The sequence below is a fragment of the Odontesthes bonariensis genome, chromosome 17 (genome assembly GCF_027942865.1).
Source record: "Odontesthes bonariensis isolate fOdoBon6 chromosome 17, fOdoBon6.hap1, whole genome shotgun sequence".
Lineage (NCBI taxonomy): Eukaryota > Metazoa > Chordata > Actinopteri > Atheriniformes > Atherinopsidae > Odontesthes > Odontesthes bonariensis.
In genome coordinates this window covers 9,489,089-9,512,710 of record NC_134522.1, presented here as the reverse complement: position 1 = coordinate 9,512,710, position 23,622 = coordinate 9,489,089, and the positions used below count along the sequence as shown (strand labels likewise).

Genomic DNA, 23,622 nt, shown 5'->3' with positions numbered 1-23,622 from the left:
AAATCGTACAAAGTCAAGGCTCTGATTACCAGACCAGGACACCCAGATAATACAGTTGAGGGTTGTTTCACTGCTGCAGCTATTTGCTCAACTAGACTCAAACAAGCTGTTCGTGCTCCGAAGTTACATCTTTTTGCATACGTCTGTCAAAACAGTAAAGTATAAGTGTGTAATGATCCAGTGGAATGCCCAACAAAGCTGCTCTCATTCACATATTTTTCTGTTTGCTTTTCTTTTTAACCATTAAATCCAATTTTAAACAGATATGTCAGAACCTGTACTGTAGCTATTTTTAAAAATTAGAGAACACAAAAGATATTATATTCTATATAATCTATCTTGTATTGTTCATAAATGAACACAAAAAAGTTGAAATTCAAATAGGTATACGGTTAAAGTAAAAAGCACTTCAAATTTAACATGAACATCCATATGTATTGTTGTTCTGTAGAGACATTCACAAACTAATTCCCACATTTTGCCCACTTTAAGTGCTTCCCTGGTAATTTATTTCATGGCAAACCTACGCAGACCAGGAGTCACACTGATCAACTATTCAGCAGGTTCCTTTATGTGTTATACAAAGAGCTTGTGGATTCAGCTCAAGTCAGTGCTGTTTCATAATGATTCTCTGTTTGTCTGCTTCTCTCTCAGTGCCTGTGGATCCTGCATTAACAGAGCTTTTCAGGTCAGTGAGATTGGAAAAGTGCACGGCACTCGCAAACACGCACACACACATCAACACAAACTCAAAGACAGACTGCCGAAAAATGGCCAGAGAGTTAAAAATACTGTACACACACCCACACACACAATTTGCCTGTTGCTGTTTCTGTGCAAAGGTAGAGTCGCACGGTACCAGTCACCTCATAAATGACTTCAGATATTCCCACTTTTACCCCTCGGTTTGTCTTCAAATCAACATCCTCTTTCGTTTTTGTTTTACTAGCCATTATGTCACTCTTTCTCTTTATTCCTGCTTTATAGTGCCAGTTTATCCCTCCGTCTTTTTGGACTAAAGTGTTACAATCCATGGTGGCAACAGAGCAAGCCCCAAATTCCATTTCCCTCTTCTTTGTACGATTCTTCAATATGAAATATTAAACAGGATTTCTCACCCTTTAACGATGCAAATGAATAAACTAAATAATTCAGGTTTTGTGTAATGTACTTGATTTTTAGCACAATGGTCAATTATCAGTTTATTACCCAAGCAGCAAAACTCTGTCTCGCTTTCTTACACCCACAGCCCTAAAGTTCTGGTTGAGTGGGTGGAAGGTATAACACGACTTTATTTCAAATTTGAAGCTTTTCTGTGTCAGTGGAAAAGTTTCTTCACCGTATATATTCTTAAGAGCTATTGTCACTTTTTCGACAAATGAAATGTGACGAAAAATGCGCGTTTAAAGATGGCACTTTAATTACCTTCTTGTGAATAAGACAATGTTTTGGCACAAAGTTTATTTATGATATATAAGACTTTTGGTTTCTCTTGATTTTCAAGGCAAAAAAAGTCAACTGAGAGAAGAAACTTTAGACTGTGGCTATGCTTGCAGCTCACTTATGAAGTATTTTTATTTTCAGGTTTGTTACATTATGTATGTTCTCAGTTACGGGAGATGTATATTATTCATGGCTGCACACCTGCAAGACAGCCACCTCACCCTAACAGCCTGCATGTCACGTCTCAGAAAGTTGCAGGTCTCAGCTTTACGAATAAACTAACAGGATGTGTCAGTATTGAGTGAAAGATATATATATATTTCATCATGCCAAGACATTGAAGTCAATCTACCAACTCCTGTGCGTTTTCCCTCATGAGAAGTAGCAAAAATCGGATTTAACTCTTGAAGATGTAAGTTCTTTTATCATTTGTACACTTAGAATACTTAAACAAAATGAGACTGCTGCAGCGATCCAGTAGCAGCAAGAGTTTTCACAGGCTAGTAAGAGTGCTCTGAACGTGGTACATGAATGAGTCTGACAAGCTCCCGAGTGGTGCGTTACGTATTCTTTGGCTGCAGTTGGAAATGGACAGGAAATGTCAAGTGCACTGAAACGAGTGTATGAAGCCTCGTTTCAGCAGCAGCCGAGTCAAGTCAGGTTGAGTTTGTAACAGTGAGCAGTCTCAGCAGCATCCCCTTCATGCATCCACACTTTGTAACAGAACACCTGAGTACATTTGTAACTGTTTAAGGCTCTGCTGCCTCCAAAATATGTAAGCTGTGTTGGAGCCCATATCTGTGTTTTTCTTCACTATTCAGCTGTCTATTGTTACTGTCAACTGTTCTTTGCTAGAGGAAGTGTTGTGCCACCTTTCGTTTTCGAAATACTCTAAAGGGAGTATTTCAATTGGATAAAACTCTGTGGACATAATTGGCCAGGTCACAGTTCTTTTTCCTTCTTTGAATCATTATAACAGAGGAATATTCCTCCACTGTCAAGCTTATCCAGAATGTCAGTCAACTTGACACGCAGTATTTTGGCAACAGTCTCACCACGCTGGGAAATGGCTACAGTGGCCCACAATGCAACCCATTGCAGTTTAACAATAAAGACTAAAAATGCCTACATCTTACATGATGGGAAACTGTTGCACAATATCAAATATTTTAAAACTGCTAGATTTTTAAGGCTCCAGACATGCATGTCCTGAAGTGCTTGCCCATCTGTTTTTCAGAGCTAGAATATGTAAGTACTGCCCTGTCTGTAGTGTCATTTTAGGAAGATGGTCGTTGCTGCTCTAATTAGTGGCTCTTTGTTCCCCTCCCGATTGCTGCTGCAAGTTGTCACTGACAATCCTGTATTCCTTTGTATCTTTATGAAGACTCACAAGCACAGTGTGTAGTTTTGTTGCAGTGACTTTCTATTTAGGCTCTGCATTTTGAGTGTGGTCTTATTTCTTTTTGATTGTTCATATTGTTCTGGAATGATGCACTTATCAAGCGGTGATACAGTTTTGAATGGTTTGACATTTAAGTGATATTGTACAGGGGAATACTCACTTCTGTTCTGTTTATAGTGCACGCCAATTTTCCTGGCAGCAGAGGAGGTGCTTCCAACATCTAATCTGGTTCAGAGGCAGTTCAGCTTCCTTCATTTGCATGTGAAATGATTTGACTGAAAAGAAAAAAGGCCCGACTCTGAAGACGCCTCATGGTCTCAACCAAAATATCTTTACTTGCCATTCAAACATACCACCCAGTCTTGAGCATGTGTCTGAATGACGTGCTCATGCAGGTGTTGTAACAGCTTATTGACTTGTTACACAAGGTGCAACACGGTCTCTCGGGAGGATGAGGAGTGTAGCCCAAAGGATCTAACTGGAGTTCATTAATGCTATCCACTCATCCTGGTTGTCCACAGCTCTGGTAGTTAAGTTAGGCATGCTCACATAGACTGGAATTAATCTCCCAAATAGGTTTTACATGCAATGTTTTTACTCGCATTTTCACTGTTATTTACAAAGTGATATGTATAACCTGTTAGAGAATTCAAGGGTAGGGTTTTCATTGTCCTCTACTCGTCTTTGCAAGTTGTTTCCACCCCAGTAATGTGTGAATTTCATTTTGTCCTTGGCTGTGTGTTAGGGGGGCTTGGTTGTAGCTCAGATAAGCATTCCAGCCTACCTATATATCAATAAATAATATTCCACCAGGAAGATTACTGTGTAGCCTTTAGCTGAATATTTTGTAGATAGTAAAAAGTGGACTCTCCCTCCTCAGTCTCTCCAAACCGTCATCATGCTACATTTTCACTCTTTTGCCCCCCTCCTCATTTCTTATCACTCTCTCCTCCCTCTCCCACTTTTCCTCCCGCCTGTCTTGCTCTCTCCTCCTTACTGTGCTGCTGCCTGCGGATAGTAATTAATCAGTGGATCGATGTGAAGCCTATCTCCAGGCTGGGGCGTCTATAATGTCGATAATGCCGCTCGATGGCTTCTCTCCCCGGAGAGCTGATAGTCTTCAGGGCAAACATGCCTGACTTTGCATGGAGCATCCTGGGCTGGATCACATTTGGTACTTAACGTGTTTGAATGTGAATTCCTTGCTTTCAAGCATCCATATAAGCGTGCATTAACATGCAGGCCAGGAATTGACGTAGAAATATGTTAGTGTTGTGAAAAAGAGCAATTCACAGTGAGCTGCAGGAACAGAAAGAATGCAAACCATGTAACTGCTCTGTTTTTTTTATGCTCATACATAGGCCGTGACTTATGTATAATTTAAAGGTCTTGACTGTATGCAGAGAGGATTTAAAGGTAAAAATGATCAAGGTCAATGCGGAACGTGGTTGTAAAATTTATGCTACCTATTTAGTTCAGCATGAATTAGTTCATGTTAACCCAAATAAATAAACTTTTCCAAAAGCTTAAACCTCCAAAAACATTTATAAGATAAGGATGATGGGGGCTCATTCTTCCCACTCTTGAACCTAATTAATGTCATTTGATTTTCAAAAATAAGATTTTTTTTCTAAATCTTGAGAAATCTGACTTCTGATGTATTAGAAGATGCAGGTAAAGCTTACTGCTTTTGCATACGCACTGAAATCAGTTCCAGTTTGTTGGATCCTGTTTTATAGAAACCTGCTCATACACGTCATATTTCCCTCCTGCTTCCTAAAGCAGTGGTAGAAGATGGCCCTATGGGTCATATTTAAGGATATGAACCCTGTTTTCTCCTTTTGATTGGAGGACTTGTTGGTCTCTGTCCTTTAATTTTAGACCTCAGTATAAAAACCCAGCTTTGAAGAAATGTTCTACGTTCTTGAAAGAAGTCAAGAAATGATTACAATTGGAGAAACATAATTTAGTCTGATTTAAGGAAAAGGGAAGGGAAGGATTGAAAGAAATTTCTTTGGTGCAATGCTTTTGAGTGTCATTGGACTGAAACTTAACCTCAGAATTATAGAGATTTTCAAAAGCATTTGCATTTAATATACTGGTAGCATAAGTATGTCACTTGGGCCCTTCCACACATTTAATAGACTCTGATTAAGTTTTTTTTTTTATTGCAATTTCATATGTTTTATGTAAAACATTTGTCAGTAATGCATCTCTGAGGACTCTTTTGGCTTCATGTCTGGCCAAAAGACACGAAGGTGATTCACCAAATCATCATTTTTATCACAGTATTGCACACGCTGTACTGTAATGCAGTTAATTCTTAAGGTACAGTGGAATAATGGAACATTAAGCGACGCACAGAACACAGCTCAGATTTAGGAAAATGTTTATTGTCTTGAGGGGAGAAGCAGTTTGTTCTCAGCATGTGGTTGTTGCAGATGTTTTCACTGCACACAGATGAAAACAGCAAAGTCATTGAAGGTAAAAGCCCTTTGTTTTCAAAGCCACAATTATGTGGATGAAGATCTTTTGTGAAAGAAAAAAAGAGAAGCCTCTGACAGAGACCCCACATCAGTAACCCTCATCATGGTTCTTGTATGGTGCATGGGGTGGAGAGTTTGTGCTACACTGAAAGCTCACAATATAAACATTCCCTCTCCATCTCTTCTGTCATTTGCATATTTACAGTCAGCCATGCTAATATGTTTATTGGGGTGTATAAGTACTGGGCATGAGCTGAATAAGGAAAGCTTTGTGCCAGAGACTGTATGGAGGAGGCACTGGGATAAAAAATTGCCCTTGCCCCTTATTTCTGGAAAATAAATGGTTTCTCCTGTGGTAATCCAATTTCAAAAGACAAAAAGAGCCATCTTGCATAACTAGGACAGCACAAGCTTTTGCTAATTATGGTGTTAATGCTCAGTGAAGAATTCCCCTGATTTTAAACAAAGGCCAAGATTTGTGCAGATATTTTAGCGCTGTTGTTTGCATTGAGGAGTTCTGCAGCATGACTTCCAAAATAGAGCTGAACCTCTCATTAAGCAGGAGAAAAATGTTAGTTAATTCTATGCATGTTTTTTTTTTTTTTTTATATTCTCATGGAAATTACAAACAATGTAAAAGCTACCACTAAGTTCTTAGTGCCTGAGGTTGCTTGACAGAGGTTAGCCATTCACTTATTATTTGCATTAATAAAAAAACTGATAACAGATTTGCAAGATTTCACCTTGAGGATGTAGATTTCATTGTCAGTCCTGTTGTGCGTTAGCTTTTGTTCAGAACAGTTAGGTATGGTGGATAACGGCTAAAGCCCCTCGTTTTTTCCCTGACAGATTTCTGCTTTGATATATGAGGTTGAAGACTGTTATTGAGAGGTATCAATGACTTTATTCGTCAACGTCAGAGCTGGCCGAACACAAAATGAGCAAAATTATTTAGTTGCTTAACGTGACAAGAGCGCCTGCTCTGCCTATTCACACAGCATCCCTCCAATAATCCCTTTGTCTCATCCTCATGTGAACTCGCTTAGCCATTGTACTCGTCCCCAAGAAAAGGACTGAACATGCCCTCAATGTGTTATAATTAGATGGCCTTTTCTGCTCGTGGTCATTACTCGACGTTTCCCACCCGACAGGCCTGAGTCCCTGCAGCCGGTTCCGCATGTCGCTGCAGGCTTGACGCACACTGTCGTATCGATCTGAGAGCTGCCGAGAGCAGGAACGAAAATCCTTTTTACGTATTCTACATCACCGTCACTCTGTCGAATTCTTCACACCTCCTCTCACGCACACACAGGCACGCTGTGCACGTCAGATAATTAAAGACAGCTAAAACAAACATGAAGATATCAGTCTGTTACGCCTGAGATTTCCTCCTATCTCACTCTGCCTTTGGTCTCTTCTTTCTTCCTTCCTCCTCTTTCTTCTTATTGACATTCCTCTTCGCTTCTCCTTCCTGCCCCCTTTTAGGTTCCCCTTTCCCTCCTAACACTCTGTTCCTTCGTTGTTCCTTTCTCCCTTGCTTCCTCTTCTCTCTCTACCCCTCCCTCCACTTTCAGCTGTCTCTGGCAGAGCTAATTCCCTCTTCAGATGGTGCAGCTCTCATTTGCATACTTATCAAAGTATTTGGACGATCCGACAGAAGCTGTAGGAAGGTGGGGTCATTAATATGTTAATTAGCCCCCCTCCTTTTTATTTTTTTAACCATCCATATCGTCAACCTCTCTCTGTGCTTCACACTCAGCCTTTAAGGTCTTGAAAATGCTATTAGACTGTAGACATCCACGCATAGGGGATAGAGTACATTCACCATGCATGTGTGTGTTGAGTCCTTACACCACGATCACTTTCATGGTCTTGAATTTGCTGCATATTCATTTACTTTGTAGGTTAATTCATCACCATGACATCTAGTTGCAAAACTGAAAACACTGTATATTTTCCATACATAATCTTAGTAGCTAATCATGATGAGCCCCTCAAGCTTTGTATTTGTCTATATGCTGAAGCATTGGGAGAGATTGCGCATTTTAATGGTTTTTACAATGCAAAAGCATAAGAAAGGCGTTTACATGCTAAAACATTAGCTTATTCTCTTTGCATCCCAGGCTAAGAGCTACGCAAGTTCTCAGTTTATAGAAATAAAAAAAAAACTCCCTCATGACTTGCACACCTGCTGTGTATTATTTCCTCTCTGTGCAGCACATCCTGCTTTCTGTTGTATTTAGGAAGGCCTGGTCTAACAAGCACGACTTCTAGTCATGGTATGAGGTGTAAATGAGGTACATAATCTCGGTACCACAAAAAGCAAAAAGCAAAACCTGTAGTACATAAAAAAGTTAGGAAGCAAGTAGTTTAGGCACCTGAACTAAACCGAAAAACAATTGAACTATATTCTTGGATAAAAGTCTTAAACTGATTCTCTTCCATTGTTGTCCACTTCTTTTCCTAAGTTGGATTGTTTTTTTTATCGTCTTCATTGGTCCTCGACTGAGCAGGGACTTTTTGTCCGTCCATCAGGACCTGAAATAATTAATGTATCCGCCTCAACAAATCGACTAATTGACCTAATGTTGGAATTGTTTCCACGGTAAAGCAGAAAATGCCAATACGTGTTGCCACCATGCTATGCTTTGTTAGAGATTTCAAACTTATTTCACACCTCTCTGTGAGAGCAGGTCTCTTTTAAAAGACCCCCCCAGAAACACACCAAATTAATAGTTTTTCCTTTTTCATTGTACAACTCCTAATCTGCACGTTGGATTTTGGCTTATCATCCAGTGCCAGTGAAAGTAACACAATTACAATATCTGTCGTGCACGTAAAGGTTTCAGGGTCAGAAGTTAAGTCACTCAGCTGCTGGAGAGACATCTTGTTAATTCTGACGTCTCTGTTCATGAACAAAGGTTAATGGGTCACCCATGCGGTAGCTGTTCTAACAAGGCTTGGTTGGCAGTGTGCTGCAGACAAGTCAACACTGACACAGGTGATTGACTAAGATGCTTACGACAAGCAGCTGTGGTTGACGCTAATTAAAGATGGCTTGGGAAGTCATAAGCAAATGTTGGCACAAGGATCTTTGGGAATTCCTGTCCTCAGTTCTATTTAAACTTTGTGGTTTGAGTTTACTTTACGGGATTAGCAAAGCCCACACGATTCTTACTCTTGTTTTCTGTAATAAACTGGAAAACTAAAGTTTGTCTTTCCTGGCATGAAAGATGATCTTGAAGATAAAAAGGTGATCATTGACTCAAGTGTTGTTGTTTTTTAAAATGGGTTTCTTTAATTAGATTTAACCAGGAAAGTGAAGAGGAGCTGTTGCAATGTTCCATGGCTGATTTTGGCTGCTGAAGTACTCTAAAGGAGACGTGTTATGACCTTTTTTCACAAGTTGGCGCGATCTCTTGAGGCTTTAATGAAATGTTTGGGGCATGCTTTGGTCAAAACACCACAGAGACCGAGTACTACAGCTTCCTTTTCAGCCCTGTCTCTATGTCTCTGTTATTAGCAGCCGGTTTTATGCTGGAGTGAGCTATTTGACTCCTCCCCTCTCTTTAGTGGGCATTTTTTAGATCATTCATGCAACTTCTGTGCAAACATACATTTGAACACAAATTATTCTCAATAACCCTTGAAGCTCATTATTACTATGCAAGAAAAGTTAAAGTAGCCTAAGAGCTCCCATTTCCACACATATCAAAATAGAAATATTCTCCAACTGGCAGTTTCATTCTCAAAAACGCACATTTCCCTCATCAGCAGTTCAGTCATGGACAGCTGATGCTGATCCCTCTTTCAGAGACTATCTGGTCATTAGTCTTGTGTTGAACAGGTTGTTAAAGCAGTGTGCCACTTATAGGAAGGCTGAAGTAACAAAACAGCCACAATGTAATTCTTTTGTCACATATCTGCTCTATAAACACTGTTTCAGTGCTACTGAGGCTGCATTCAGTCACCAAAGGAAAATTGACATTTCCAATTTCCAGATGTATGAATCCGTCTTTCACAAGATGACAACAATACCAGTGTCTCCACTGCTGGGATAGATGTCTTATTGAAGGTATGTGCCTACATCATTGTTTTATCTATACACGCTCGCCTAAGTGGCAAAACATTCAACATGGCTGCCAATGCTAGCTGTGGGGTTAGGAGTACAACAGAAACAAAATAAAATATAAATCGAAGGCTGTTTGTCTCAACAGGGATCTTTGCATGTTTATATGTATCTGATCTGTGCAACATTACATTTTCTGGTCGTACGTGGACAAGTTCATACTAACAGTTTTTCAAAAAGGTAGTCACAGTTTCTATATGTTTTTTTAAATGAATGTTTAAATTACATGTTACCCCCTCAATTTATAAGATTAGGAAAACGTTTGACTTGTCAACCAGGGGATCCGGATTACAAAGATAGGTTAGGAATGTGATTTAACTTTTCATTCAAATGTCGGTAATAAATTTAATATGAACATATCTGGAGAAACTTTAAATGTAAAGTCACTTTCTGTATTAATTTTAGTTTTCAGAATGCCCCTTTTTATGTTATTCAGAGGTTGTCATGTGGAGGTGACATCTAACACAAACCCAAAAGGCGGAAAAAGGAGCGTTGTTGCACATTTCTTTCCATCAGTTTTAAAAAAAACTTTTTAGTTACATGGAATACAAATGGGGAGATGTTGAATATCCTAGCAAGCTTGGTCAAAAATATTGTATGAAAATGATTTTTTCCTAAAATTCTGGCCACTGCAGAGCCGCATTTCCAAGCCAGGATTCTGGTTGTCTCAGTGGATTACAGCAATCAATTTGTCTCTCTTCTCTTTATTTTTTAGAAGTGTGTGTAAAACGACAAATCTCTTGTGTCTGAATCTGTTGGAACAGTCGTGCAACAGCTTTAGCATTTTAGCTGTGTTTTCTGTGTTTACCACGGCTGTCTTTTTGCCACTCAGAGGACATAACCTGAGTACAGTCACATGTCTGATGATGTCACATGCATTCCCTCTATAATACTAAACTGTACATCAGCTAATAATGTGCAAATAAACTATAGAACTACTGCTGAGAACTTGCTTTAACAGCAAAGTAAAGGAGTTTTGACTTCCCACTTCCAAGGTACAGTAAATGCAGCGTGAAGTGAAGCTGTGGGTAGAGATGAAGATGAGAAATGTGGACAATTCTTCTCTGTGCCGGGACTGTGCAAACCTGAACCGCTCACTGAATGAAAAATATTCAGTCTAGCTGGGTGAAAACAAAGTAGGTTCATGTTCGAGTCAGTGGTGATTTTGGACATCCAAATGTATGCTCCCAAGCACAGAAAAAGCGATTTGCTATCATAATAAGTCTCATTTAAAGTTAGAGTTGGCAAATTTTGACTTTGAAAGCATTCCTGCAGCCCTCGTCTTTCTACTATCTGTCCTCATCGCTTTGTTTCAACATATTTACTGTCTGACTCTCTTTATGATTTATTAATTTTCTTTTTATCTGGAATTTCATTATTTCCTGCAGGAATTTCCACCCCTGAACCAGGCTGTGTCACTGCTCAGTCTAGCGTTTGCCATAGAACACTAACCCTCCTCCTAGAGTCCCTTTTCCTGACTAAACTCCTCTCCCTCTGGACAGTGAGTCACGTCAAGAAGTGATAACTTCTATGCTTCTCTATTAAATGACCTGTGAGTGACCAAAGTTTCCTGCCTCTGGTAAATTTTCTAAAGCCTGAAAACAGCCAAGTGGAGGTGAAGAAATGTATTTTTCTACAACTTTAAGTACAATATGCTTATTACAAGGTTATTATGGAGTTTTTTTTCTCAATGTTGCTGAAAAATTAAAGCCTATCCAGGCTTCACAGGTATAAACTTGAAAAGCTTCTGCACTTGAACATGCTTTTGTTAAGACATCCTTCTTTCATTTCCATGCTTTTTCTTCTGCAAGTCATAGCACTCTGCCGTTACATTGTATGATCGGAGATGTTTACAGTAAATTTGAGACGGACCATTTTTAAATGCCTCTCCTTTGTCTGTTCTTCCCTGGTTTGTAAGTGTTCCAGAGCACGAGAAGGGTAGGGCAAGGTGATGGCGCTTTAACGGAAGAAAGGAGAAATTGATAATGATGAATGAAGAACGAGGACAAAGAAATTGAGGATGAGATGAGAAAAGCCCTCACCTTGTTCCCAGCAACAATAAAAGCCTAACAAATCTACCTGGCCTTGCCTGTAAAGACATATTTCACTCTGTTTCAAACCAAGAAGGTGTTAGATTCAGCCCACATATGGCAGACTTAATAATTACTCTCACTATGAACGTAATTTCCTGGCTGTGGGAAATGATTGACAGTTTGCATCCCTGGTGTCAGGTGGCCAGCCACGCCCCTCCTGACGAAGGCAGAAATTAGAGAACAGCAGGAGTTAAATTACACCTTAGCAAAGACCTCTGGCAGGAGGACAGGAAGAGAAGCATGATGAATGAAAAAAAGATCAGAACAGAGAGGTAGAGGGGTGAGTCGCGTGGGAGCATGGAGATGATTGGAGGAATAGCTTGGTAACACATTTCTAGCCCAATACGAGCACACACACGGAAGCTGCTAGACACACACGAAAGCTGCCAGACACACACTGAAGTAATGGGTCTGCAGTACTGTTGGAGTGCAATGGGAGAGACACTTAAATGCCATTTCTGCAGTTGGGATGCTGTTTACTCCCTCACGTACACATCTCTACCCTCGCTCCACTATGTCATGCTCTGAAAGCACTCTGATATGAGAGTAGCAAGCAACCAGTAGAGGCACAATGAGTCTTTTAGGGTATCTAAGTGTTCGGCAGCAGGATGTGGACAGGAGGAATGACAGATCTCTGTAAAGCGAAAGATGTATATCATCCTCTGTGGTCGCTCAACAGAAGCTGCTCTCTTATCAATCCTAAAGTTGAACTGGAAATATGTTGGATTTTCATTACTGTCCACAAACGCAATGAAAAAACTCAAACTCTGTTCCAAAAGTTGTTGAAACACATTTTTGTTTCAAAAGTCAATCGCACAAACATTAAGTGTTACTGATAAAAACCGCTGATCAACAAATAACCTGTTAAGCGTATCTCTTTTCTGATGCAGTGTCCAAAAAGTACAGTTTGCCATGCTTATGTCAAGTGTCCAATGTTCTACACTTCTGAAAAGCTGCAGATCTTGTTTCAGTTTGCAGAACTGTGTGGAGCTCCAGAACTGTCTCTTAGTCTGATCAGGCAGATAATGAAAATTTTGGATCCAATAATGGATATGTCAACGTTTTTTTTTTTTTTTTTTGCATATCTTTTATGATCGCACCCCCTGGTGCAGGTATTTCTTTTCCCTTTTCCCATTATTTCTTCTGTTGGTAGATCATTTCCCAGCTATACTCCTGTATTTGCCTCGCACTGGTCTGTGTTTTTTCCACTGCCATGACCTCCTTTCAGTCCAGTGTCACTTTCAATTCAATTCATTTTTATTTATATAGCGCCAAATACAACAAATGTCATCTCAAGGCACTTAGATAGTAAGTCCAATTCAAGCCAATTGGAATTCAATTAATTAATAATAATCATAATTCATAAAATAATCCAATTCGTTCATATAGAGCCAATTCAAAAACAATTTCCTAGCTAAGAAAACCAACAGATTTCAGTAAAGGCTGTCTCCATTGGTGGAAACTTCAGTCAGACATTCTAGGAAACGCATTTCAGAATATTTATAAAATATATTCTGTTTTATAAAAATATATCCAACATTTAAAAATTGCTAAGCATCCCTTGAAAACCTATAATTCAGTCAGTCATCTTGAATTGAATTGTAAATGGACCCTTTTTTCATCCATACACACCCAACACCATTCAGTATTGTGTTTTATTGTACTGAGTGCTGGAAGGCAAGAGACATGTCTGATGCCTTCTTTATTTTAGGTTAACTTTTGCAAAGCAACTACTGCTAACAAATGTTCAGCTTATTCTTACAATGTTTGGGTTTGAGACAAACTTAACTTGGATTTCTTCCCAGAACTTGTAATAGCATTTCAGTTTCAAAATTAAGGCTCAAAAGTAGCACAATTACTCTTTTCCTCAGTCTTCTCTTTCTAGATGGAGATGTAGCTTTTATTTCGCTGTGTGACGACGTTGTCCTTTAACATCTTGCCACATCATGACATAGTCATTCAGCGGCTCGTCCACCAACTCCATGTTCAAGACCCGTTCTGCATGTTTCCCCCAGTTTTCCCTCTCACTCACGAATAGTTCGTGTTTGAATTGATATTCACTCTGAGGTTTAGATGCTACATTCATAAAATAAACTGTGGATCCTGCAGTGACAACAGCTCTGTTGCTAGCTTAAACCATAGTGTCGAAATTAACTAATTAAGCTGATAGACAGAATTAAAGCAAATTCAAAGCTAGGTGAGTCTGTCAAAGACTAAGGGTGTAACGCTGTACTCTTTATTTTCAGTCAGCAAAACAGAAAGTTATATTATTGTTACACGCTTAGAGATTTTACAATAATTTTCCTAAGTTTGACACAAGTTCATGAAAGTAAATATGTTAGGTTTGTTTAACTTTCTGTCTGTCTGTCATTGTGTTTTTTTTTGATACTTGCATGTGATTTCGAAAGCTAGCAAAACTCATGTTGCTTTCTAATTCTAGCTTTCTGCTACTATCCCACAGTGACAGTAGGTTTAATGATACAAATACCATTAATTCTGTTCATAAATCACTGCTGCATTTTCTTTCTATAATTAGCAGTTGATTTGAATCAAATTCAATTTTTTTTTTAATATAGTTCCAAATCACAGCAAATGTAGTCTCAAGACACTTCAAAGATACCGTCAAATTTAAGTAAATTATAATCCAATAAAATCAAAATTAATCTAATTCCAAATTGGTCTAGTTCATACAATGTTTTTCTTAAAAAAACATCAGTTGCCTAGCAAAGGAAACCAACAGTTTGCATCAAAACATCTCTTAGATTCAGTCCCCCATCCTGAGTATGTACAAAGCGGCAGAGTAAAGAAAAGACTCCCTTTTAACAGGACGAAACCTCTGGCAGAAACAGATTCAGGAAGGGCGGCACCTGCCTCGACCTGTTGGGGGTTGAGAGGACAGGAAAATGGAAAGAGAGGCACAAGTTAATGACAACAATAATATCATATGTATTTATATGGAGAGTAAAGAGAGCAGAGTGAAGGGAGATGCTGAGGTCCCCCAGCAGTGTAGGCTTATAGCAGCATATCTAAGGGATGTTTCAGAGTCACCTGAAGCATCCTTAACTATAAGCTTTATCAAAACGGAAGGTTTTAAGCCTAATCTGAAAGGTAGAGAGTGTCTGCTTTCTGAACCCAAAGAGGCAGCTGGTTCCACAAGAAAGGGGCCTGATAACTGAAGGCTCCGCCTCCCATTCTACTGTTGGAAACTCTTTTAACCACAAATAAGTCTACAGTCTGAGAGCAAAGAGCTCCGTTTGGGAAAATGCAGAACTAGGAGGTCTTTAAGATATGATGGAGCTTGGTCATTGATAGCTGTATTCCCAAGGAGAGTAATTTGCAGTACTTTTGTAAGATGATTTGCATGAGAGGGCTGGATTTGGATCGGGTACTACAGGATTTAGAAGACAGTCCCACGCAAGGATATTGAACCAAACCAATAGAAAAATTGCACAATTTTTCTTCTTCCTAATGAATCTTTTCACAAGCAAGCAACCATGCCACACTTACTCTTTAAATGTTAAACCTTAGAAAATACTTTTCAAATCATGAGACAGTGATAAGAGTTCCCTTTCCTTTTCTGTCTGATGTTTTTCAGGAATATTACATGTGTTGTTCGGAACAGTTGTAAACAGTAAACATTAATTTACAAAAACAGTTTTGTAAATGAAATGTGTTTTCTTGAATTGAACTCTTTTGGCTCGTTGGGATTTTCTCCCCTGACCCTGCAGACTTATTGAAAGAGAACTTATTTTTTAGGAGTGAACGGATTTTTAGATATTTTGAGGCTTAGGTTGCGTTACTGCCTGCACGTTTCAAGCCACTTGTGGCAGCATGCTGGTGGTCCACTGACTCATAGCAGCTAAGACATGTGGTGAACTGTCAGCTCACCTCTACCTGGTTAAAGTGTAGCCAGCCTCACATCAAGGGCCCTCGACTGAAGCAGGTCCCTCAGAACAATCTCCACCTGGAGAAAGAGAGGCGACAAAGACACGCAGATACACACACAGCACATGCACACTTACGAAGGCCCTCATAATGCACGCTGACACAAATGGAGATGTGCAAGCAGCACACACACACATGTACTAACCCCTCACACACACACAACCTACTTCTCATGTAGAGCAGCATTCCCAGCTGAGTGCCTCTTTCCAACCTGGCAATTTCAGCGGAAAAAGAATCCAGCTAAAGTACACAGGGCATCATGCTGATTTCACAACAGGGGGGTTGAATGGCAGAATGGCCTCACTGCAGCCCTCGTTACTGATCCGGCAAGATCCGACTCATCTGTTTCAAAAGCACTCTAACGTCTGCACTCATTTGTGCATACAAGTGAAGCTAGATCACAGAAAACCCACTTTTTCCACAGTCTTGTTACAGCCGTCTTGGATTGTTGCTTTAAATGCCATCTTTAATGTGGACAGTCCATGCAGAGAAACATAATGCACATGCTCATACACAGCAACACCTGGCAGGGTTGTTTTGGGTGACATTTAGTTTCTAGGTTGCACAAGATGCTTCTATAAATGAATCATGAGTAAATCTGTGAGGTGTGAATAATAGATGGGAGGAGAAGTAAAAAACAAAGGAGTGCTGTGATTATTTGTTAATAAGACACTCTGGAGCATCACTAACTAGATCTCATTACCTCAGTACTTGCAGGCATGCATACACACACACACACCACACACATTCTCCCACCCACATGCACACACACCTTGTGCACACATCCCACATGCCAAACACATACATAGGTCTCTCATCCTGCGTGACTATTTTTACCTGTGAAGCCTGACGTTGCCTAGCACTCTGTAATTACATCCCACACTCCTCCGACGAATGATTAGAAGCAGTGATGGATGGGTTAACACTGTCACCTAAAGATGCCTCGGTGCAAAGCTAATTATGCAAGCATGCATGTGTCATATACCTGATACACGCGATAGCCCTCTCAGACTCCTGCCATAACTGTGGAGTAAGAGCGGTAAAGGTGGACAATGTGTCTTCTGTTAATTAACAGATAAGGCATGATGAAGTAACTCCACCACTGATTAATAGATCGTTGTAGCTCGGTGGCTCCCACACAGAACACCAGTATGACAGAGAGAGTTTGCTTCATCAGACATTGAGTTTAAATGACGGATTTCAGTCTGGCTTCTTCAGCAGGGTTTTCTACTTTGTAGATGGACTTGAGTATCATGTCAGTCAGTGCACTGATTTCATTGTTATTCTCCATGAAAACACTGGCAAAAATTGTTCTGAGTTGTTCCATTTATCACTCTTCACTTTAAATGTACACTGTTTTCTCTCCACCCCCAGAACAGATATGGATTTTCTGTCATGTATGGCAAGCAAGCTGTATTTTATTTCTCTCTGCATACATGATTTTAGGTGCTATTTGAATCTGGAGATGAAGTTTGTGCCTGCTTATACATGCGCAGTGTGTGTGTGTGTGTGTGTGTCTGTAACGTGTGTGTGCAGACGGGGATGTGAGGGGTTGCGTTTATGATTGCCACGACTGCAGCTGGGGCTGTGGGCTGAGTAATTGCCTGTCTTGGTAGGGAGAGCGTGGTAGCGAGCTAAAAGTCAAGTGCTCTCTTCCTGCTGTAGACCTCATTTGGATTCCACATAGCTAGCTAGCAAGCTAACACCAGCCTTGAGCCTGTATTATTCATAACTTGACAGATAGCTCTCACTAAAAGCATTGGAAGGGGGCCAGGTTGGTGATGGAGCGACAGGGGGAAGCAGAACCACTGAACCCAACTCTCTGGCTGGAAGGAGAGAAGAGGATACATAAGTAAAGGGGATAGAAATTGAGGATAGAAAGGAGCAGCAGGAAGATGAGCAGCTGTAATAGAAACATGGAAATGCCAAGTGGGATACAGTTAGGTTAAAAAGAAAGTACACATCTATCAGTTCTATGGTTTTATGTATCAGGTCATAATTAGATTATAATTGGGTCCTTATTATGTCTTCCAATTGAGCACATGATGTATTACACTAAGACAAAACACAAATTGGACGACTAAAAAAGTCCACCCTACTGCCTCCATAGGTATTAAGAGGGTAAATGGAAGCCAGATGCTGCTAATGAAAGCAAGACAACATCAAAGTCATTGATGAGTATTGATGAGGTGCTCATCAATGTGAGAAGCAATTGTTGCTTCTCATCAATCTGGGAAGGGTTATAAGGTATTTTCCAAACTATTTAGAGTCCATCATTCTACAGAGAGTAAGATTATTCACAAGTAGAAAACATTCAGGACAGCTGTCAATCTTCCCAGGAGTGGACGCCCCAGCAAGTTCACCCCAATGTCAGACCGTGCAATGCTCAGAGAAACTGCAAAAAACCCAAGAGCTACATCTCAGACTCTAAAGACGAAAAAGATAACCCGAGCACCTTGCAGACATTGAGTCAACCATGAGCTCCTCTGTATACCAAAGTATTTCAGAGTCAAATATGAAGCCAACTGGCTCATCAACAGGACAATGATCCCAAACACAGCAGCAGATCTACAACAGAATGTCTGAAAAAAAAAAAAAAAGAATCAAAGTGTTGCAATGGTCCAGTCAAAGTCCAGACCTCAACCTGTTTGGGATGTTGTGGTGGGACCTTAAGAGAGTTGTGCATGAACCAATGCTGCAAACCTCAATGACCTTAAGCCATGTTGTAAAGAAGAGTTCCCGGCTAAAGCTAAAGAATCTTTGGATTAACTTTCACACACTGCTTCTGCATTTTTTCTTAGTTTTTGTTCAATAAGGAATGACACAGTGTAGTATGTCACGTATTGTTGTTCATCTGAGGTTGTATTTGCCTAATTTAAAGACCTGGTAAGGTCCAGGTGATTTCGTTTTTTCTATGTCCTGATATGTAAAACCTTCAAAGTGAATGAGGGTGTGCGTTTCTTTTTCACATGACTGTAGCTAAAAAAAGTAATATGTAGTAGATATAAAAAGGGAAAGAAGGTGAACAAAGAAGGGCCGTGGGAAGTTAAAGAGTAATGTGAATACAAAACATTGAAGCAAATATTCTGTAGATGCCACAAAATGGAGAAAATGTAAAGACAGAAGCAGGGTGATTTCAAATCGAGGAGGGAAAGGGCTTGAAAAAGAAGAAGAGGCATCCATCCACCCCCACCAAGCTCAGGAAGCCCTCTGCCTCCATGTGCAGCACCAGATAAGGTGGTATTAATCAAAATCTGCCACTTCCCCTTCCAAAAAAACACAGTGTATGCCATCAACCCCCCTCTGTGAAGTATCTGTCACAGAAACAGAAATTTCCATATTTAATGGGAAAGCTTTATATCACCAAAAGAGACAGTGTGGGCTGAGGGTGAAAAGAACAGAGTTGGTTGGATCCGTCAGCTCTGTCATTAGTTTGTACACTTCAGAGTGCGTGTGGAGCCTTGGGGTTCATTTCAGTTTGGCTCTGATTCAGCTGTTATCATTACAACAGTATGATAGAGCTGGACAGTGATTGGTTCGTGTCTTGTTCAACTACCATCACCGCTGTAAGAATAGTGCATTATAACATTAACATATTGTCTCTTTCTTTGTACACTCAGGAGTAATTCTCTCCTGCTGCATATTCCGCGTCTTCTGATGCAGCTTGAAACGCACTTTGAAAGCCTTTTAAAACCAGGGCTGCCAAATTTCCAGTGGCATGCACGCGTTTGTTTATTTTTCCCTTTGTAATGTCTCCCCCTTATTTACCTCCTGTTCATTATGACAAGCCTGCAAACTACCTTCCTGACATTATGTGGCGTCAAGTAAACAGGTGGTGTTTATGCATTTTATTCATCCTTTTTTTCTTCTTTTTATTTTTATAACTGCCTCCCCGAGGAGAGACATCAAAGGGAATAACAGATCATGTGCGGTGAGTGCGGAGCGTGCCACGGGGACCTTGGCCATGAAAAGAGGAGGTGGGGGTGTGTGAGAGGGGGTGGGGAGCTGCTCAGGGCTAGCTCCAGGCTCGGACACATCCTGACCCCTAACCTCTGAACCCCAACGCAACCCCTCCCCAGATTCTCCTTCCCCCTCGCACCCCCGGCCAATCCTCCACTGACAGCAGCTGCCAACTAAATTACATCAATGTCAAAGAGTCTTCCTCCGCTGGTAGGAAGACAGGGCTTAGTAAACATGAAACAGAGCGGGAATCACAATGCACAAAGGGCAGGCGCTTTATTCTGTTACTCTATGCAAGAATTACAGTAAAAGATAAAGCTGGGGGCTTTTATCACCAATAAATCCCGTGGAAAGAGGAAACTAGCCATGTTGTAGCGTGTTGTCTGATCCCCATGCTCTGCTGCACTCAGCCACAAGTCTGCTGGTTCCTTCTTAAATATTAACTCATGGATACATATTGTTTTATTGCCAAATAAATAATCAGATAAATAAATGAAGGTTTCTATTGTCATCTTTAGCAGAGCTATGGTCCCATGGCAAGACTTTACTTGTGGAGTTTTATAGCCAAAATAACATATATTTGGATCAATCTGCATTCTAAAATGGCATCTCTTGGTGGGTATTTTTGTGTTTGAGTTCAACAGAAGGTGAAATTAAATGCCCCAGACTATTTTTGGCTTGATCTTTTGAGATCTAAGGTATAAAGTTTATTAGGCAAATTCAGTCAGTGGAAGTGTGAAATAAATCTCCTTGCTGGAGTGTGCCCCAGCACTGGTCAGCAGTCTGCACAGACAGTTAAACCAGGAAGTGTGCATCAATCAGCTGCATTATTAGCTGTGGGTAGTTTATTTGTGTTTTAAAAATTAACTGATGCAAAACAGATGATGCTTTTACTCCTCAGGGTAACTGCTTTGTTGTCATGAAGCTTTCCTTCTCATTCAGTCCGGAGATCCCTCGTCCACCGTAGCTAACAGTGAGCACTGTGTTGTGACAGTTGATTTAAGTGGGCATGTATGGAGTGACCCGGTCCTTGCAGTAGAATTGGAGGGTCATAGATGAAAGAAGCCTCGAAAAGATGGTGACTGGCCCATTTTTATGGACATATGCTTTATTATGCTGATTTGTTGAAGTTCACCCACCACAGTCATAGACACATCTGAATTTCAGCCATAATATTTACTTTTAGTAGTCAACTTGTTTCCACCCAGCTCATTAGAAAAAGTTTTTCTGGGAAAATTTGAAAACACTTTATGCAATCTTTAGTTTTTTTCCCCTTTTTTCTATAGACTTGGTTTGTGTTACCACGTTTTGTGAATCAGTTCTGATATAGTTACCATGAATAATGAACAGTTTCTGCCTTCAGAGAATAAACATGGCCGCATCGGAATAAAAGAATAACCCCAACAGTTGAAAAGAATTACTAGAATTATTAGAAGATCTGAAGGTCATTCATGGCCAAGCCCACCGGTACTGTTGGTAACATCTTCATACAAATTGTCCTTCCAGTTATTTACCTCTACCCTGTTTATTACTGCCATGTCTAATGTAGCCCATACTGTCACCTGCTGACTTCACTGTTCAGCCTAGTTTATTCTGCTCCTAATTAGGTGGTAATATCCCTAACCTGTTAAGTGATATTTTAAAAATGTTTTATTTATTTAGTATTCGAGTTTAAGACAATTCCTTCCTCCATTAGCTTATACAAACAACCAGCTGCTGTGACCACCTCGACTGTGTCTCACAAAGGCAAATTAAAAATCCAGGAAAAAAGGATTTCCTCCCCCAAGATGGCTGATGGGCTCGCAGCTAACTTTCTAGCCTCTCTGTGTGCTTCTGTGAGTTGAGGTGATTGATTAAAGTCATTACGCTGGTGGAGAGAGTCTCCTTACCTGGCTAATCCAGGAGTGATTTTAGCTACAGGATGACAGATAGGCACATTACACTTCCAGAATCAGTTGTCCAATGAGCTCTTTGTGCTCAGGACTTCCGACTGGAAATGATGTAAAATAGCTGATATGATATGCATCAATATTCTACCAGATCAAAACAACTGCTTGGTAGTGTGGCTCTGTAGAATATATGACATTAATATATGTCTTCCTAATATGCAACACATGCTTATTGAGGTACATTTTACAGAATAGGACTTCTTTTTTTTTCCCATGACAAACTCATCCTACAGTTTCCTAATCAACTGTTTCCAACATGTCAGAATGATAAATGATCGTGATGACATAAGACAGCGTAAAAGGTAATTGGCAGATTTCTGTGACTAACTCAGAAATATTTGATTTAAAATGAGAGAAAATAAGTAGACAAAAGAGTGTCTATCTGGCTAATCAATCCCACTCTGCTCCAGATTTCAAAATAACTTTGAGCTCTAAATATTCTACCTTCTTTATATCACATAAGAGACTCTATAGAAGCGTTTGACATCTCATCTGGTGCAACCACAAAAACTGTCTAAGCAGCCCTGACCCATCTCATCCTGTCTTTAATGTTCTAAGCGTGCTCTCCCACCAGCTGCAGTCCAGCCCCTTGATAGGGACACTATCAGTAAGCTGCACAAACACCTTGTTTTGCTCTCAAGCGTGATGCTTGACATTTGGCAGACAAGACAAAAGAAGGAAAATATGAGCAGCCTTCATTTTGGATGGACTCAGGTTGAGGATAAATGTTGCAAGATGTTGCTGGACACAACGAAGAGCATTTTCCCACCACTGTGCTGTATCTATACAGAAGAATGTTGGCATGGAGAGACAAATTAAGACAGTGCAAGTGGTGGATTATATCACTAAAGCTGAGTGAATCAACAGTATGTGACATGGCAGCAGCAGCTGGGATGGCATCCATTTGCTTATAAACTGCCATTTTAAAGAGTTTGGCATTCAGCCTTCGCCTTGTGGGTCTATTTGTGTTGACCATATTCAAACAAGAGGATGTGGCTGATGGTGATCTCTCAAACCTGACCCGAACCAAGCATTTTTTTTACCTCTTACCCTAAACAAGTAGTGTTTATGCCAAAACCAGACCAGTAAGTGTCAAATGTGTTTTAGTAAAGTGTTGTCATGTTTTCGTAGTGAACATAACCCAGAAGTTAGAAAATGGTTATCATATCTGGGTGTCTTAACTCACGTCCCACAGTTAAACGTGCAGCTTATAATGGCACCATTCAACTTTCCTTATTCTACCTAAAGTGGAATTTGTTGCTTGTTGAAGGAAACACTTGGGAATGACTTTGCAATCTGGAAATGTTCACATAAGTCGTATTTCCCTTCTATTGCCTGTAGCAGAGCTGGACGCCTCCAATAGGTCGTATTTAAGGTTTTGAACAAAGTTCCTATTTGGTTGTTTCAACCGGACAACTTGTAAAGACTATTACTACACAATGAGCTCTAAAATGGTTACACAGCCTACCTGCGTCTGCCTTTTAAAATTATAACATGCCCACATGTTGAATTACGGGAAACGGTGACAAAGGGATTTTGCACACTTAGAACATATTCAAAAACATTCATAAGGAGGTAGAAAGAGTGGATGGAGTACTTGCATGGAGTACAAGGCCCATCTGACCCAGTATTGTTCAAGGATTTCTCACATATTTGATTACATAGTCAGTTGTGGTTGGTTCAGGGTGGGCATGAAAAAATACATCATTAGGGCACCATCATGATTTATTGGACAAACTCTTACCCTATGATAGAGTGCATGGCTGTTTGTCTCGTTTGCCTCTGTGTGGCCCTGTGATGGACTGGCGACCTGTCCAGGGTATGTGGGATATTCTCCAGCCCCCTGTGACCCTGATATGGATTAAGCAAGTATAGAAAATGGATGGATAGATGGATGAATAGGAGTCTTTACGAGCCAGTCCCTAGTGGTTATCTGTGGTATTACACTAAAAGGCCTTTATACGGTCTGTGGTAGGAACCCAGTTTATAAACTGCAAGCTACACATTTAGAGCTGAAACAGGGAAACGATCTTTTTGAACCAGGGGACGCATGTCGTGGACTTAGCTGATTTATAACAACATTTACTGTCAAAAGCGAGTAAAATACATAATTGTTCTGTTGAGAAATCTGGTTCTGGCAAGTTAATGCTTTGTTGACAACCACATATGAGAAGATTACGTTTAAATGTTAAATCCAAGTAGACATGTAATTGCA

The 23,622-nt window shown here is 40.2% G+C and overlaps 1 protein-coding gene across 7 annotated transcripts in view; it reads left to right on the top strand.

The window, feature by feature from the left end:
* myt1lb (myelin transcription factor 1-like, b) overlaps window positions 1–23,622 on the top strand; it is a 112,353-nt gene that overhangs the window by 44,606 nt on the left and 44,125 nt on the right. For 6 of the 7 annotated variants that reach the window (XM_075448144.1, XM_075448146.1, XM_075448149.1 and 3 more), the window contains exon 4: window positions 655–688. The exons of the other annotated variant lie outside the window; for it this stretch is intronic. In XM_075448144.1, the coding sequence (XP_075304259.1) occupies window positions 655–688 (34 nt within the window). The remainder of the gene's footprint in view (window positions 1–654; window positions 689–23,622) is intronic. 7 annotated transcript variants of the gene reach the window in all.